This window comes from Eucalyptus grandis, chromosome 9, assembly GCF_016545825.1.
Source record: "Eucalyptus grandis isolate ANBG69807.140 chromosome 9, ASM1654582v1, whole genome shotgun sequence".
Lineage (NCBI taxonomy): Eukaryota > Viridiplantae > Streptophyta > Magnoliopsida > Myrtales > Myrtaceae > Eucalyptus > Eucalyptus grandis.
Genome location: NC_052620.1, coordinates 15,072,751 through 15,090,780, shown reverse-complemented (window position 1 = coordinate 15,090,780; position 18,030 = coordinate 15,072,751). Strand labels below are relative to the sequence as shown.

The 18,030-nt window shown below is 40.8% G+C and overlaps 2 protein-coding genes across 6 annotated transcripts; both read left to right on the top strand.

Moving 5' to 3' along the window:
* The first annotated feature begins 3,510 nt into the window (after positions 1-3,510).
* LOC104439124 lies at positions 3,511-11,695 on the top strand. The gene is made up of 6 exons (XM_039302382.1): positions 3,511-3,761; positions 5,365-5,416; positions 7,430-7,671; positions 8,761-9,087; positions 11,109-11,208; positions 11,324-11,695. Exons 1-6 carry the CDS (start codon positions 3,511-3,513, stop codon positions 11,456-11,458), a joined length of 1,107 nt encoding a protein of 368 aa, XP_039158316.1. The 3' UTR covers positions 11,459-11,695.
* Positions 11,696-12,111: 416 nt separating this feature from the next.
* On the top strand, positions 12,112-17,398 carry LOC104456951. Of its 5 annotated transcripts, XR_005546416.1 has the most exons (10): positions 12,112-12,182; positions 12,363-12,435; positions 12,520-12,623; positions 13,904-14,702; positions 15,049-15,191; positions 15,281-15,524; positions 15,605-15,686; positions 16,018-16,345; positions 16,796-16,873; positions 16,954-17,398. XR_005546416.1 is itself a non-coding variant. In XM_039301564.1 (9 exons), the coding sequence occupies exons 5-9, from the start codon at positions 15,506-15,508 to the stop codon at positions 16,976-16,978; spliced, it is 411 nt and encodes a 136-aa protein (XP_039157498.1). In that variant the 5' UTR covers positions 12,112-12,182; positions 12,363-12,435; positions 12,520-12,623; positions 15,049-15,191; positions 15,281-15,505; the 3' UTR covers positions 16,979-17,398. The 5 variants fall into 5 exon arrangements, 2 of the variants coding, with proteins under 2 accessions (XP_039157498.1, XP_039157497.1); XM_039301564.1 differs by lacking the exon at positions 13,904-14,702 and having other exon boundaries at positions 15,605-15,738; positions 16,018-16,172; XM_039301563.1 differs by lacking the exons at positions 15,049-15,191; positions 15,281-15,524 and having other exon boundaries at positions 12,559-12,623; positions 15,605-15,738; positions 16,018-16,172.
* The last annotated feature ends 632 nt before the right edge of the window (positions 17,399-18,030 follow it).

Sequence of the window (18,030 nt, the reverse complement as noted above, 5' to 3'; positions counted from 1 at the left end):
CTAGCTATATGTCTGAAGTTTGAACACTCGGTTTGGTTGCATTCGGTGTAGACTCTACTGAAGTTTAAATAATTGTGTTATTAGTATTCCTCCTGGCAGCGAAGATGGTGGAATATGCTTGGTTTATCAGTGGGACCATACTGAGGTTTAAATACTTGGTTTATCAGAGGTCACCAGGGTTTCAGTTGCTTGAAGATGAGAGAGAAGTTTCAGTTTTTATCACAAATGGTTGGAAAAACTTCATATCGTAGGAGATATATAAAAAGAATAGGTTAGAGCCTATTTTTTAAAATGTTTTCTGGTTTTATATGAAACGAATGGTTTTAGTTGGTATATTTTCTACATAATATGTTCCACTTTTTTGCCCATTTCTTACTTAGTACTAGTCATTACGAGGATGATTTCCACGAGTTGCGATATTTACAGTGAAGGTAAAACATTAAAGGGGTAAGAGCACCATTAGAATATTAAAGGGGTAGGTGCACCATAAGTTCAAGAACTGGTTGAGAAAGTGCAATTGAGTACTGAAATTTGTCAAGTTGGTGCAGCCAATTCCTTTTGTTAACTCTGTTTAATTTGCCTAACAGAAAATGCTGACGGAGCTTCTTTTTTTCATTTCACTCTCTACGTGGTGTAGAGCTTAAAAGAAAAGGTTTGTGAGCAAAAATGTCTCCGTTTAAGGTTTGCCCCAAATTTCCAAGCCCTAACTGAGTTTTCTTCTCCCTTTTTTTTTTTTTACCTCTCTAACTGAGTTCTCTTCTCTTGTTTTCTTCACTTCTCCTAATTTGTGGAGTGTTCTTCTCAAGTTCTCCTCACCTCTTCATTGGTCTTTCACGTCCATGCCTCCATGGTGTACTTCTTTTTCGTGAAGTCTGCTTCTTGTTCATCCATCCTCCTATTCTTCATTTGAGTGTCCTTCTTTGTCAAATCCCCAAATTTCCTCTTTGTTCGAGTGCGACGACGTCGACTCCTCACGCAAGAGCTCTATGAGGCTGATGGCGACGTCAGGTCCTCTTCATCCTAGCCCGTCCGCTTGAACAAAGGTTTTACAAGGCACTACATCAAGCTTAATCCCCTTTCTTGTATTTTGCTTTCGTCCGATGGTGGTATGTTAACTCATTTGAGGTGTTTTCTCTTGTGGATATAATAGGTCTGAAGTTTGGGAGTGATGTCAATGAGTATATGCACAAACACAAGAAGTTGTTGCGATCTTACTAGTCTTAGCAAAATAAGAGATAGGATTATCCAAAACAAAACAAAAAAAGGACACGGATTGTTCACGTGATTTTGTTTGGGTTAATCAACAACTATGCTTAATGCTCAATTTTGCGGTTCCCTGCTAGGGAAAATGCTTAAAAAATTGGGAATTTGGCTTGCCCCTCCAAAATTTTCTGAAAAGTCAATTTCAAATTATTATGAATCCATCTTTTGGAATGGAGAGTCAAAATAAAGGTGTCATCTTTACTTAAAGTGTTATTTATTCACTTAGAATCTCCAGAATATCCAATAAATATATGGTTTCTTTAATATTGTATTTGGGACGATCAATCTGCTATCTTTTTTTTTTGCGGTGGCGACGACGGCGGTGGGAGCAGTGCGGCGGCCCAGCAGCAGCTGCGGCAGCCTTTGGGAGCGGCAGCGGCAGCGGGGAGCAACGGCGGCGATTGCGGGGCAGCAGCGGCAAGCTGGGCAGCAACGGCCCAGCTGGAGCGGCGGTGGCGGCAACGGCGGCGGGTGATGCTCTTTGTGTACTCTTGCGGCGGCCGCCGCAGCTGGCCCATTGTGGCGGCCCCTGCCTTCTCGCTTTGCTGCTGCAATTGCAGCGGCAGGAGCAGCGGCAGCGGCGGGAGCATCGGCTGCGGCAGCGGCATCAACAACGATTGCGGCGGCTGCGGCGGCTACGGCGGCGGCGGGTAGGCTGCGGCGGCGGCGGTCTTGCGGAACCGACGGCGGGCAATATCTAGTCTTGCAGAACTCGTCGGGGAGCTTGAGCTTTAGCAGCAACTTGTCGCTCTCGAGGGAGGAATAGGAGGAGATGGATAGGAAGAAGGTGGTCTGTGACTGCGTCCTCTCCCACCAGGTTTGGATCAAGGAAGAGACCAAATGCTTGGCCACCATTCGCAACGTATGCAACATGAAGTCCACACAAGAAATTTGTGACATATTGAAATTCGACCCCGTTTCGATAAAGTGAAATGGGCATTTCGTCGACGTGCTTATGGTCATTTTCTCTAAGGCGATCATTCACGAGTCAACTAACCTATTTGGTGAAGCCATTAAGGGATGTATTTGCAGTGAAATCTCTAAAAGTTACTCAATTAGTTGGATTTGACTAAAATTACGTTTGATTGATTCTAATCATGAAATTTAATTTGGTTTCCGGAATCGAATATTCGAGAGTGTCACAATTTATTTTAGGATCCTATCTCATCGTCCGTCAAATTATTGATGAGTCCAAAATTTCAATAAAGAAATTATCGGAGGAAAAATCGAAGCCGAAAAGAAAATAGAAAGGGAAAAGAAAATAAAATAAAATAAAATAAATAATATTATTTATTTTTCTTTTTTTCTCTCTCTCCCTTCTCTTTTCTTCTTCTCTCTCTTCTCTCTCCTCTGCCTTCCCCCCCCTTGTGCGACCACCCCACCGCCCACCCTCTCTTGCCAAATTCAAATTGGCTTTCTCTTCCCCCTTTTGACTAGTCAAACCCCTAAACCCTTATGAGAAAATATTGGCTGGGTTTTACCCTCCACGAGGCGGTGGGTTAAACCACTCAACGATCGACGCGTGGCGCCACGTAGGCGGGGGCGTCGGGCGTTCAAAAGTCGCGCGGGCCGCGTGTGGGGCCCACCACTCTAACGCTCCCTTCTCTACTCTCCTCTGCGACGCGCTGCGCCCCTGTCGAATCGTCCTCTCTCTCCTCTCTCTCTCTCTCTCCCCCTTCTCCGTTCCGTTCCGTTGTGGGGAGAACAAAAATCGCACATTTTGCTTCTCTTCCCCCCTCCTCTGCTCTCTCTCTCCATTCTCGCGCACAGCTGCTTCTCTTCCCCTCCTCTGCTCTCTCTCTCCATTCTCGCCGACGAGCTCTCTCTCTCCATTCTCGACTCCGACGCCCCTCAAGCCGGTTGCCTCCGTCGCCCCCGACGCCGCCTCCTCCTCCGCCCCCGACGCCCTCTCGCGACTCCGACGCTCCTCAAGGCGGTTGCCTCCGACGCCTCCGACGCCGCCTCCGCCTCGGCCCCCGAAGCCCTCTCGCGACTCGAGCGCTCCTCAAAGGCGGTTGCCTCCGACGCCTCCGACGCCGCCTCCGTCTCCGCCTCCGCCCTCGACGCCCTGTCGTGACTCCGACGCCCCCGACTCCGACGCTCCTCAAGGCGGTTGCCTCCGGCGTCAATGGACGCCGCCTCCGCCCCGACGCCCCGACCCGCGCTCCTCAAGGCGGTTGCCTCCGACGCCAACGACGCTGCCTCGCCGCCCGACTCCCTCTCGCGACTCCGTCGCCCCCGCCTCCGATGCCGACCCCCACCTCCGCCTCGCCTCAGCCCGACGCCCTTTCCACCTCCGCCGAAGCCTCGACCGTCGTTCGGCTACGGACTCTGCTCATATCTCACGGCGTCCTCGTCGGGTACCGCAGTAGCTTCTCGGTCTTTGATTATCTCTTCTCGTTGTTATTCGGGCGAATCTGTTCCGGCGACTCGAGCGTGGTGACGTGCTTCTTCGACCTTGTGGACTTCTTCGCAGTGTCATCTGCTGCGTTCTTTGGGTTCGCTCGCTTTTGCTGCCAATTCTCACCAAGAACACCTATATTCCAGGTGAGCGCCGCTTCCGATTCCTTTCTCCGCTCACTTGCTCATGACCGACCGGCCTGAAAGTGAATGTGCTTTCCCGGGATATTCGAAGTCTCTATCGAGTGAACGTACCTCGAGGTGTCGGCAGAGGTTTGTGCTGCTCGGTGCGCAATATTTGAAAGAGCGGTGGCAGCTTTAGGTTCAGAATATGCCGCGATATGCATTTTATTTTTTGAAAATTTAGTGTGGACTTAGGAATGCTTGTGAAATTTGAATCCGTGATGGAAATCATAATGATCCTGCTGGACTGAACCATCTTCCTTGGTCACTTAAACATGTTTATAAAGTGCGCTTGCATTTTTTTTTTTTTGAGTTCTGCCAGAGTTCACTTCTCAAGTTTACAACTGGTCTGCTGATCAAGAGTTCATTCTTAGTTTAAATGTTTTCGTGGGGGAAGGTAATATTTCTGCAAGCTAAAGACAACCACAAGTCTGCTGATCAAAAGTTCATTCTTATTTTAACTGTTATGTTTCTGTGTTGATACTTTTTTGTTTATGAACATGTGCATAACAAAATTGCTAGGGATTTCGACACCTTGAAATGCGAGGAGGAGGATCTAATTCTTAAAGTTGGCGAGAGTTTGGAGGCAAGAAGTTATCTATTGAGACTTGTTATCCGTGATATATTTATTTTGGTGTATCAGCCATAGCTCTTTTGCTTATGGCACGTTATGTCAAAACATGAGCTTACAGAGTAGTGTTTTGTATTTTGTCTTTGGCATGTGTGACTTGCTGATTTGGGCCCGACACCTTGTTTCTTGGTTTGACCTTTTGGTTCATTTTATCAATGGTTTATACAAGAAAACGTTGTTGCCTCAGCCATTTCGGCTGTGGCCACAGCTTTTGAATAGACTACGAAGATGTGATCTTGCTTTCTAGTTTTTGTTTCGATCTACTTACGAATGAGAACACCTTTTTGGAACAACAACCAGGCCTCCTATTTCAACAGACACGTACATGGCCTTGTATTGTACATCCAGATTAACAGAACAGTGATCAAACAGTTTAATATCATCTTAGTTCTTCCATTTGCAGATGGAGGTTGAATTAAGATGCCAAGGGTATCTCTTATTTGATTAGTTTTTGTTGCTTAGTTAAGGAAGGTGAGAATAAATTCCCATCTCCAACAGCTCAGTTTCAGTGAGGCTTATTTTCTCCCGTCAAGATAACTTGGTTTGACCAAGTTAGTCATACCAGGTCATGCTGATAAGTGACAGATATACTATTGAGGTAGATGTTAGTATATCAGCAAGCTAAAATGTTGCACTAAACTCTCCCTTAGGATATTAGATTGATGTTTTAAGTATGGAGGTTTCTATGCTTTTCTTTTGGTACTTTTATTCTTCAATAATGAGATCATGCAATTTAAGCAAGTCCCCATGCCAGGACTGGACTCTTATATTTTTTTAAATAAATATGACGGGGGCCTACTTTCATTTGCATCCGAGTTAGTTTTTTAACATGCAAGCATATTAGTTTGTGTCCTATGAATGTATTGAATGGTGCTATCAATTTGCAGGTGGATGACAGCGACGCTAATTGACTTCTACATTAACGCTGTTGCTCTTTTGGTTTGTTTTGTATTTTATTATAAGGGAACTCTTGAAGATTTATTTCTATTTTGAAGACATCACCTCAATTAATTTGCACGTGTAAAGTTATCGAATGGCTGAATCAGAGGTAATTCTTTACTCATACAATGTGAAATATATTTTTGTCATACAATGTGAAATTTTTTTTTTCTTTTGATGTTATTTTTTTATTGATTATTTATTGTTCATTTCGTTGTAGCATGAAACTTCCCATCTTGCACACGTAATGCGTGATATGGAAAATGATTTTGAGTTTGCCATCGGGATGGTTTTTTTCTAATGAAGTTGAAGCATATCATAAGTATGTGGCTTATGCAATTGGAAAATGATTTGGAGTGAGGAAGAGTCATACAGTTAAAAATAGAAAATGAGAAATAACCCAACGAACATTTTTGTGCAATTGTGAGGGCTATTCTGTCACCTCATCTGATCAAGAAAAGAAATTTGAGAGGGCTGAAGTTAGATGTGGGTGTCCTGCTCATATCAAATTTAAGGTTGATAATGATGTCTATGAGGTTATAAAGTATGTTTCTGAGCATAATCATGCATTTGTACCGGAATATCAAAAGCATTTGATTAGATGTGGAAGGATGATATCCGATACTTGCAAATGTGTTTTCAGTGACATGATGAAAGCAGGCATTGGTGGGACTACGGCATATAAGTTCTTAGCAAATGAAGCAGGTGGAAGTAAAAATTTGGGTTTCATTCTACATGATTGTCAAAAAATTTTACAGACAGAAAGCAATAAGATTATGGAAGGGGGAGATTGTCAACAACTTTTGAATCATTTCCATCACATGCAAATGCAAAACCCAATGTTTTTCTACGCTGTACAAGTAGATCAACAAGGTAGATTAACAAATTTATTTTGGAGAGATAGATTGTCAAATTCGATTACGATTGTTTTGGTGACGTGCTAGTGTTTGATTCCACATATTGAACTAATAGATATAGTTTGATTTGTGCACCTTTTGTTGGGGTTAATCACCATTGGAAAAATACTTTGTTTGGTTGTGCATTTTTGTTGGATGAGATGGCGGAATCATTCATTTGGTTATTTAATGTGTTTTTGGAGTCTATGGGAGATAAGGCTCCTAAAACCATATTCACCGATCAAGATCAAGCCATGGCAAAAGCCATTAGAGTGGTTTTTCCGAATACACAGCATCGTTTATGCACTTGGCACATCATACAAAATGCCATTAAAAACATTCCACAGCTTTACCAAAAGCCGCATTTTAGAGATAAGTATTTTTTTAGGCTTATGTATAGATGCAAATCGGAGGACGAATTTGAATCTACTTTGATGGAAATGGAAGAGGAGTGGGATACTCAGAACAACAATTGGCTTCAGAGATTATACGGCCTTAGACATAAATGGAGTTCAGCTTTTGGTCGTGATATTTTTTCATGTGGTATAAGGTCAAGTCAAAGAAGTGAGAGCACTAACAATGTCTTCCAGCATATTTCGAAGAAGACGTCATCCCTTATAAAAATTTGTCTACTATTATGAAGAGCAACTGAAGCACATGAGAGAAATTGAAATTCAAGATGATTATAGGTCTCGTGGGAAGCTCAGATTGTAGGTTTCGTCTAATGAGCTCCTGGAACATGCTGCTACAGTCTATACTCGTACTATTTTTCAGAAGTTTTCTGAAGAATTAATGGAATGTCTCTCTGTAGATGTTTCAAGTACTACATTTGATGGATCGGTTTATTCATATACCATAAGGTGTGGACATGAATACCTTGTCAGATTTAACCCTGTAGAGTTATCAATTTCTTGTGAATAAAAATTATTTGAGTCAAAAGGATGGTTGTGTCGCCATGCATTGTACGTGTTGAATCAGAATAAATCGATAGTTAAAAGCATTCCATCTCCCTATGTTTTGAAAAGATGGACCAAGAGTGCCAAAGAAGGGATTGTGAATGATGAATCTTTGCCACCTGGTCCGTCTACATTTAATCGATTTTGCACATTAATGCAAGATAGTGAGGGAGAATATGCAAATAGCGAATGCTCAAATTTCATCATATAATTCAAGTATGGCCGTGGCTGATGATGCTGGTGATGATGGTGATAATGAGGCTTCTTTGTGCGATATTTCGATATTAGACCCCCATCGAAGGAAAGGAAAGGGAATCAGTTATGGAAGACTAAAAAGTTCAACTGAGAAAAAGAAGAAAAAAATCTATCAAAGGAATGTCCCCAATGCAAATAGACAATCGAGGTAACATATTATTTTGGTTAATATGATAAGTTAAATTTTCTGTTTATGTTGCATGATGCTAATTAACATTTTGTTGCTTTTTAATGTAGAGTTGGTTGTTCAAGCAACACGTAATGAAACTCATTTTCCAAATTATTTGAGTAATCAAAATCAGTTTCAAAGTATCATTTATCCCAGCAACATTAGTGGTCCTACCATGAATTTTCATAATCGGTATGTTACTCTTAGCTTTCCATTTTTATTTACATTTTACTAATTTGGTAAAAAAATTTGTATAGATGCAGCAACCACCATACATCATGCCATCGGGGATTATGAACGGATTTTGCCAATTTCCTAATCAGGTATTGAATAGCTATGTATAGAGTTTAATTGGTGATCAATCAATTTGTATATTTTTCAAGTTACTATGCCCTTTATAATGGTAGAAAACACTTTCTCAAAAGTTACAATCATTATGATAATTTAATTGCATTATGGTAAAGGGGTCATTTTTTTTTTTAATGTAGATACAATCATCATATATCATGCCGCCAAGCAATTTCAATGGATTTTCTCCATTCACTACTCAGGTATTTATTATGAATCATTTTATTTGTTAGTATTATTTCAACTTTTTGTTACAATTGTAATATTTACTATTAGTAGCTTATTTTTGGATAGATGTTAGAGTACAATAATAGATCTCATGGAACAATTCTGAGTCAAGTACAATTTACTTTTTATTGATATGGGACTATTTAAGACATTTATCTAAGCATATTATTTAGATAAATATTAATATATTTGTCATTTTCTTATATAGGGTCATCAAACTCTTTTCAACATCGTGGGATGAATGAATCCGGAGGCCCCTGTGAAAGCACAGATAATGCACGGTCGCAACATAAATAGCCTAGAGGAACCGTCATATAGTATAGTGCTTGTGCTGTTTACAAGTCTAGCAAAAAGGCAGCTAATAGGTCTGAGCTGAAACTTGCATTGTGATTTGTTGTTGCAAACACATATTTTAACTTCAACTCTAGTTTAATTGAGTGTATTGCCATTCACTCGTTGACGAGAACCGGTACTGCCACTCTGCTCGCTCAGCCATGGCTCTTCAGCTCTCTCTCTCTCAGCTTCCTCCTCCCTCCGTTCCCAGAACTCGGTGCCTTGCCTCTCGAGCTCCGGCTCGAGCTCGAGCTCGAGTGCGATATCCAGCTCGAGATGGTGCTGGTTGGGGTGCAAGAACGTGAGCTCCTTGCGAGCTGGTGGCAACGTCGGTCGTGGCGGGAATGGAGTGGTGGTGAAGTGCAGCGTGGACACGACGGGGGTTTACACGGTGGGGAAGGTGACGGAGGTGGATAAGGATACCTTCTGGCCCATCGTCAATTCTGCCTTCGACAAGACCGTCGTTCTTGACATGTACACCCAATGGTACGTGCTTCCTCTCGCTGTTCCCATCCTCATCTCTCTTTTTGTAAGTTCTTTCTTGCTTTCTGTATAATGCGGTAACCGTTAGTATCTCTAGGATAAGGAGTTTTGTTGTTGTTGTTGTTGTTGTTGTTGTTGTCTTTTGTGACATTCGTGGTATTTTGGGTCGGGCTCTTACGGAATGCAATCTTTTCACTTTCGAGGATAGATTAGTGTTTCTGTGACCTGTTCTCTTGCAATATTATGGAGTTGCGAGATGCTCTTGAAAGGGTTCCTTTATTGGGTGTTGAGATTGTTGATCCAACTGCCTGGGGAAAGTTTGAGATGGCTTGTGAAGTTGGACTGGTGGTTGCTGGGTCGTTTCAGGGGCGGGAGTTTCCATCATGCTAACGAGGATTGTCTATACTAGATGAAGTTTGAAAGCGTCTTCTCTATCAACGGGTTTTGCTCCTTCTGAGTGGTGAGCTGCTGATGAACCTATTTGAGACCAATTGCTTCTAAAGGAGTATCCCCAGAATTCATTTTGCCCTCTAACTTGATCATTTGAAGAAGCAGCTCAGACAAGGTAGTCAGATTGGTTGCTGGAAACTTAGGGTGGATATCCATAGTGGTTTGGCCTTTTCTTGTTTGTTCTTGTCTATAATGCTGTTTATTTATGTAGATACCGCAAGAAGCATTGAATGAGCCTCATAGAAGGATTTTCAGATTACAGCGTGACGATCTCGGTAGAATCAGGACAATATTAATCCAAAAAAGAAACAAAACGTGTTAGGTCTCATGAAAGTTGCAACAAGAAATTCTCCTTTAACATTATCTTGGGTGCTGGTTTTGCTGGCCAATTTCTTATATGGTTTATGGTTGGTAGTGTTTTGTAGCAATCAATTTCAGTGATTTTACTATTATCAGAGAACGTGTTGGGACTGTGTTTAATGACTCATCCCTTTTGCTGTATACATTTGAGAATATCCTATCCGTGTCTCTGCCTCTTGTCAGCAGTAGTGCAATGTGCAAATTTATCTGCCTAAAAAAAGAGCAACTTTGTTTTGAATAGCAACTTTGTATCTGAGGCAGCATGCCATGGTACATGCATGTTCCTTTTCAGTTTCTCTGTTTGAATAGGAGTTTCATTTCTGTTGAGCACCTCTGTTTCACAAGGCTACTGGTACTTATGGAATAAGTATCTTTCATATATCTTTTTATAAACTTCAAGTTAAGTGGTCATGCTTATTACTCAAGTAGTCTATATTCAAAACATTTTTCTCATTTCAAAATGTCTATAGATTATTATTGTGCTGATTCTGATGAATGTGACCACATCTATGCACTACCCGTCTGCCCTTTTCCTCTGCTTCATTTTGACTGCTTGAAAATTGCAGATTCCTTGAAACTCAATAATGACATATTGTACATGACAAATCACAAATCAGATCCAGCTAACTATCATGGGTCGCTTCAAGTTCCCAACTTCTGACCTTAGATCTTTGCTGGAGTTGTAACAACTTGTAAATCTCTCTCGCTTTTAACAACGGTACCATATATTTTTTACTTCTCCTATCTTTGGAGAATGTAAGAAAGGTTGTACCGTAGATATCACCTCGAAGGACATTGATAAGGTGCTGCATTATTAACGTAGATCCCTGGAATATGTGGCTCCTATCTAATTCCATCTCCTCTCTATTTTTCAAAGTACACGTATGGCACATTCAACTGTATGTAGTCATAAAAGGCCCGGTTTGCTTTCAACTTCTTGTGTGCTCTGTCTTTTGTCTACTGTGTTGCTGCTTCCCAGACTTCATTTGCATAAATACATGAGAGTCCTTGATATCATATGCATGTATCAATTCCTCTAGATGCTGAGTTCTTGTACACTCGCTTCCACTCTTGTACGTGTCATTGTGGAGCTAGCCTCACATATCTCTTGGAGTCATTCAATTCTTATTGAGTTTGGGTATTAATAAGATTTAGACTTTTTCTTCACTTGTCTAATTCTCATGGTTGATATTTCTTGATTGGTAATTTAATAGGTGTGGTCCTTGCAAAATCATTGCTCCAAAGTTTCAAGAGCTAGCTGAGAAGTATCTTGATGTTGTTTTTCTGAAGCTTGACTGCAAGCTAGAAAACAAGGTATATTCTTGCCACCCCCAAGAAAATGAAGAACCTCCTCCTCTCTCTCTCTCTCTCTCTCTCTCTCTGAGATTTCTTTGTTTTCCTTTTATTTTCTGGGAAAACTTGAGGGCAGCCATTGGCAAAGGAGCTTGGCATAAGGGTGGTTCCCACATTCAAGATACTAAAGGGAGGCAAGATCGTGAAGGAAGTGACAGGTGCCAAATTCGATGATCTTCTTCTCGCCATAGACACAGTCAGATCCAGCTGAAGAAGGCCCTCTTTTTGCGACTGTTGATATAGTACCATCGCAACTTGTCGACCTCAAATCCAATGCTCTTCAATTAATCTTATCGAAAGTGAATCTATTGAATTCAATGTCTGGTATAAGGACGAGTGTGCTAGTTATTGCACTCTTCTCATGGATGATGATTTTGTGAAAAATGGCCTTCCTGGTTCCCAATTCCCACACCCGGAGAGTCACTTGCTATTATTTCAACCATGCATGCACTGAAGCAAGTTTGCAATCGACATTTTGTTGTGTCGAGATGGATACTTACATCTTGGTTGGACTGAGGCACTGTAACAGCCGATGAATACTACTTGTACTCAAAATGTCTTATGCATCAGTTCTACCAGGAAAAAGAGAAAGGAAAAGAAAACACTACAGAGTAAATTGTTATGGTGACTGCCTGCCTTCTCCAGTACCCTGTGCTTGTGCATGTGCAAATGGGGGTGAGTTTATATACACTGTGAAATGTCTTGTAAAGGAAGCTTTTTTGTTGAAGTGTATTTCTGTCAATCGCGACCCTAAAAAGAGCCACCACTTGTATTATCGGGAATGCCCTCTAGAAAAGTCAAAAGATAACAACATTTTAGAACCGTGTAAGGGCCACCTGAAGAGAAAATTTATCAAAGAGTGGTAGAGAAAGTGTGGTTGTGGTAAACATTGTGGCAATCGAGTGGTGCAACGGGGCATAAGTTATAATATGCAGGTAAAGAATTGTTTTCGTGTTATTTTAAAGCTTTTGCCTGTTGTAGCTCTACTGTCATATTTGGACCTTGTGGTGGTTATCATTCTTAAAAGTGTTCCAGTTACTACTGCAATGAGTGACTTTGTTTGGGAACCCTTAAGCTTAAGCCTGTACTCTTTTGTGACTGATTTTGTCCTTTAGGTGTTTATGACGCCTGAAGGAAAAGGGTGGGGTCTGCAAGCACTGGATGAACTGCCTAAAGGTGCATTTGTATGTGAGTACATAGGTGAAATATTAACCATCAAGGAAATGCATGAGCGAAATTTGAAGAAGGGTGACGCTGAAACGTACTTATCAGGTGCTCCTTGATTCTGATTGGAGCTCCATGTGTGTGAAGGATGATGAAGCTCTTTGTTTGGATTCAACGACCTTTGGAAACATTGCTAGGTTTATCAACCATAGGTATTTGTTTGTTTTGAGAAGTAGCATTCTTATGTTTATTTGGTTTTTGAGCTCTTAGATTGTTATTGCATCTGCCTTTAAGATGGAAATTCCTCAATATTGGATGGTTTAATTTGTAAACGTAGCTCCTGGCAGAAAGTTCACTTTTTAAGCATAAGTCCTTTGGTCTAAAGCTTTGAGAATCCAACTTTCAGCTGCGCATTGCAAGCTTATCTCCTAAAACAGCATAAAAATTCAAGACACCTGGAAAGGATTTCCCCTATTCATTCATCGTAGAACTCATGTATTAAACCTGGTGAAACTGAGTTATTTGCTTTGTCATGGTACTGCTATTGTTTCTAGAGTGACTGTAGAAAGCAGATCTTGACTCTGCTTGGCTTTTTCTGATTTCTCATGTTCTCCCCTTCTTCAAGCTTGCGAGAAAAGGCATCAATGCCTACTTAATGGAAGGCTAATTGAACTGAACGATGTAACATATTTAAAGCACTAAACCAGCTAAATTTTCCTTGCACAAGGAGCATTGAAATCTTTAAATCATGAAAATGTTTCTCAAATCACGGGCATCAGCAAGAGAAATTGATTAGTACTTATATGAATACACCCTAAGTTGAACCAAAGCATAATTTGGTTCCACTTGTTACAGAATTTCCAATTGGTTATTGACACCTAGAGATGACAATGACCCAAAAAACACTAAATATCTTCATCCAATGTCCAAGCTCTTCTTGGCCATAGCTTGGAGGAACTGAAATCTCAATGAAGATATGATGGTTTAAAGAGCTTTCTCAAAGTTTATGGCAGTTGGCTGTCAAGCATTGGCTGAAAAGAAAACTATGACGGTTCTGGTTGAGACCTCTCTTAGATATCTTCATGTGTGGTAGAAAAGGAAAGCTTTCAAGGTAGGAAGGGAAAAGGAAATTCTGCCTAGGTAATTTTTTGGGTATCAAAGGACTAGACCAAACCTATTCCAATCCTTTAGAGTTGGGCAGCCCATTCCTAAGCAGCTGTGCTTGCTGTTGCAATATTACTACGGTCCTGTTACTTGAGGATCTCCACTTCCGAGGACCCTTATAAAAAAAGGCATAGGTGTACTAAATTGGAAAATCAGCATTTCTTCCTGCAACGTTCTCTTGTTAAGTCGATTTCACATTCTTCTCATAGTTGACTACTAATATTGTGATAGTGAGGGAAGAGGTAGGGATTCTCATGCAACAACTGCCTACTTTCTCTGATTTTTTAATTTCATATCATAAAATTGAGGTGCTTGGTGGTGTAAACAGGTTGCTGCTGATTATAAAGCAGCTAGCTTCGATCCAGATATTATGGAGCGCCGAAGGATGCAGTCAGAGACACTTTCTGCCGTATTTGAGATATATTTTCGTATTCTCAAGCATACTATGCAGTCAATTGTGCCCAGGTGATTTCATGTGTCATTTTGTATGGTTTTGACACTATAGTGAAATATTCGAACATGGTAGGGCATATTGGTCTTGGTGCGTACTACCGTGTCAAAGCAAATGTTTTATCAGACACTGAAACTGGGGTTTCAATATTGGTCAGGTCTTCAGATTGACATGAAAAAATTCATAGGACCAATTTAAGGTGTGGTTCTTAATTATAAGTGATGCTGTCCATTTGCTGTGTTGATTTAATCTTTCTCTATAATCAACCTAAAATATGTGCATAAAGTTGAGTTAGAAATTGTCTTTGTGAATGGTATCTAACGGGATACTGTGATCACTTCATTCTTTCTGTTTGTTTTACAGACCTAATGGAGATTCTGGTACAACTCATGTGACTGAGGCTCACCCACTCCTTGGACCATGTTTGGATGGTCTAGGAAAATTTTCTCACCTGATTGACTTGGATTATATTGGAGATCTCATGAATTACCTTAAAAAGCTTGCATGTTCTTGTGGAAAATCGGACAGTTCAGGAAAACGCGTACTGTCTCGGAAAGACTTGCTGTTGCATCATTGCTTTTAAAGTAACGAGGAACAATCTCGATGCTTTGAATGTTGATTTGCAAGATTTTTTTGTTCAGCTATACAACCTCATACTTGAATACAGCCCTGGAAGGTTAGCACTTCTATGTTGGGTGCTCAGTACCTTGCTGTCAAGTTTGTTTTTTGAGGTCATGTGCTCATGCACTTTCAGTTACCAGATTTATTATAAACCATAGCTCTAAATGCAGATGACTTTGTTCGGAGATAAAATAGTGATCTATTTCTCATGACCACAACACTTTTAACTGTAATTAATATCTGATGTCTGAAGCAGAGATCATATCCTTGCTGTCAAGCTGGTTTTCTAGACTCATCTGCTCATGCACTTTTGTTCACATGATTTTCTCTATAACTGCAGTCCTAGATGTTTGTCTTTCTCCTTTGTATGGTTACTCATTGATATCTGATGGCTCAAGCAGAGATCAGGGTGAGGTGCTAGCTGAAGCTCTAAAGATGATGCTGTGCAATGATAGGCACTCACTTGACATGCAGAAGGCTGCAGCGTTCATAAAGCGTTTAGCCACATTCTTGTTATGCTTTGAGTCTGCAAAGTCCATGGCTGGTACCCTCTTGGTATCCCATGCCAATTATTTATTTCCTTGATACTAAGATTATCATTCTAATTGGTTACTTGTTTGCCCTTACTCGCAGCCTTGGTCACTTTAAAGCATCTCCTATTAAATGCCGGGTTTTGTTGGAAAATGATCCTGGAGGTGGCTCAGTATCAGGTTCTGTTGCAGTAAGCAATTTACTGCTTCCATGCAGAACCCTTAATTGATGCATGATATGTTGGATTTAAAATGGAGATGAAGGAAGTAAGGCTAAAAAGAGAAGTGTCTCCTTTCTCCGTGATGCAATTTTGGGTGCATAAGAGAGATGAACGCATGCTGTCAAGGTTCAGAAAATCTCGTCTCTTGATGTACTTTTAAAGGATGTCATTCATCCCAAGGATATAAACTCCTTTCTCTTTTGCAGGTCCAGAAGGTTCTAAAATTCCACCAATGGAAAAGTCTCAAAATGCTTTAACTGTTGGTCCATCATTACGACTTCAAGGATTGTTAGTACCGTTCTTCTCTTTCAAACGACCATCCCTTGGTCAAGAGAATCAAGTTACCTCCATACCTTCACTGAGATATCTCGCACATTTTATGCTTTTTAAATTGCTTATCAAACAAGAAAACATTCAGATTTTTGGCCACTGTATGTGTTATTTCGAATTGCATGATCTCTGTGATTTAATTGTATAAAGTACAATTTGAGATGGAAATTGCTATTAAAAGTTTTGAAATAGATGAGCGTTGACGTTGCAGAGATGAATTCTAAATGCCCCCAACTGCAATGCATGAGCTTAAAGCTTTGAGTCATAATTATTAAGCATTTTGTTATAGGTCAAAGTTCTCAACAAACTTGCTTCAGCTCGAGCTTCAGGAGCAGGTAGCGGCAGCAGAGTCTTGACAGATTTGGTAGAGGGTCTAGAAGAAGCAGCCATTGCTGTAGAATTGAGGTTGAAAATCAACCAGAGTCATCCGGACTTAAAGGGAGGGTACGTGGTTTCTTGGTTTCTAGCAATGTCGTTTTCTTTTTCCTTCTCTAAGATCCTGATAGTGTAGAGGTTACAGATCTTTCTGAGACTATGGAGAGACAGTGTTGAAGCACTTGGAGAACTCTATTGATTTGGACCCAAAGCTTCAGAAAGCTCCAGTAAATTATGAAGGAGTAAGTTTTGAATCGATGAAGTTATTCTTAATAGATTGGACCTCATCATTTCAGCAGCTATTTATATTGTGTATTATCGTGTTCATATGCTGAGGAGACAAGTTAATGCTCTAATTCTCAATTAAAGTACATACGTTCTGAATGCTCCTGGGGATGGGAGCAAGAAGGAGAGTTAAACGTCACAATGGAGTCCATGTTGGTTCTTGATTTGTATCTACAAGAGGAGTCAAAATTATAGTCCACAATGAGTTGAGCAAAATGTTGTGTGCTTACCAAAATAATATCTGAACTAGTGACCTCAGAGGAGTATTTTACTATAAAGTAAATGCAGGTCCATCATGCTATCTAGTTAATTCCTCCCTTCTTTTCTCCCTGAATAGCGCAAGACACTGGGTGAGCTTTGCATTTTGCATGTGATGCTGATCTCTAGTCTGATTGCTGCTTAAACAGGTCCGGGTATCTGGGTTTGGAGGATGGTTCCTTCCGAGGCTCTCGCTTTATGATCCTGTTCTTCCTCTTAACATTGAGGTAGAGGAATCTTTTACACAAGCTACCATAAAAATGATTTTATTGGATTAAGAATTCAAATCAAAATTTACCTGCTGCAGGCACCAACTCACGATGACGCTGTAAAACTTGGACTTGCCGTGCTTGGGGCTATTAAGGAGTTTGCAGCTTTGGATACATCCACTTTAGACAAGTTTGTTCAAGTATCATGAGCCGATGATGCAGAGCGCTTTGGTACAAGTATCTTTCGGCACATTATACTGGCAGTTAAAGTCGGCTTTGGCGTCTACCTCTGTACAGTACGTATAATCAATGCGTCAATCTCTGATTCTGAGGAGGTTCATTTTCCAGATGGTTTTGGTCACAGGCACTCAAAATACTACTTGATGGCTATGTTTACTTTAGTTTTTACTTATGTTCCATGTATGCAACAGAGATGTTCTGATAAATAAGAAACGTTCTTCGACTACAGAATTTGTCGGAGGGATGTTTGAAGTTGTGATGCAACTAGTTTTTCTCGTTTTTATAATGTTCGATTAATTTTGATTGCGCGTATCTCCTGATCACTGTTCTTTACATGGAATGTGCATTTTCTGTGCTTAAATGTTGTGATGTTTCCCAAAGACATCCCACGCGTCTAATGTTTCCCAAAGACATCCCACTCATATTGGATGTCTTGATGAACTGACCTAAATCTCTTGCGTCCGACAACTCTGGCTCACGTCCTGTTTCTTTCTGGTTCATGAAACTATTTTCTGAGCGTGAACTTAGTATTTGGGAGGTGGAACAGAGGCTGTCTCTTCCAAGATACTGATTACTTGCCCCGCTGTTGATCTAATATTGAGGTCAAGCGCCATGTACCGCGCCAAATGGGGATCACATTCTCTGAGATTGTAGGCTATGTCAGAAAGAGTCAAGAGTTTATCGCGGTTCACAGTGCAAAGGTTTTTTAGTTTCGTCTCTCTTTTACTTTGTAGTGATGGCTGATGATAGCAATGAGGTTCCGCATGATGAAAGCCACCGCATGAACAAGACTATTATTGTACTTCAGCAAAACATACCGAAGCAGAAATTCCAGGAGTTGTCATGTGTGGAATCTCTGCTACTACACATGACAGTCTTCCTACCCATTGTTTACTGTTCTTGACATTAGACAATGCCGCCTTATTGCATACTCC

Coding starts and splice junctions, on each gene's coding strand:
- LOC104456951 (XM_039301563.1), top strand. CDS start 14,639: ATGTTGATTTGCAAGATTTTTTTGTTCAGCTATACAACCTCATACTTG. Junction 14,703..15,604: donor CTTGAATACAGCCCTGGAAG/GTTAGCACTTCT, acceptor TCTCTTTTGCAG/GTCCAGAAGGTTCTAAAATT. Junction 15,739..16,017: donor CCCTTGGTCAAGAGAATCAA/GTTACCTCCATA, acceptor ATTTTGTTATAG/GTCAAAGTTCTCAACAAACT.
- LOC104439124 (XM_039302382.1), top strand. CDS start 3,511: ATGCCGACCCCCACCTCCGCCTCGCCTCAGCCCGACGCCCTTTCCACC. Junction 3,762..5,364: donor TCATCTGCTGCGTTCTTTGG/GTTCGCTCGCTT, acceptor ATCAATTTGCAG/GTGGATGACAGCGACGCTAA. Junction 5,417..7,429: donor TTAACGCTGTTGCTCTTTTG/GTTTGTTTTGTA, acceptor CATTAATGCAAG/ATAGTGAGGGAGAATATGCA.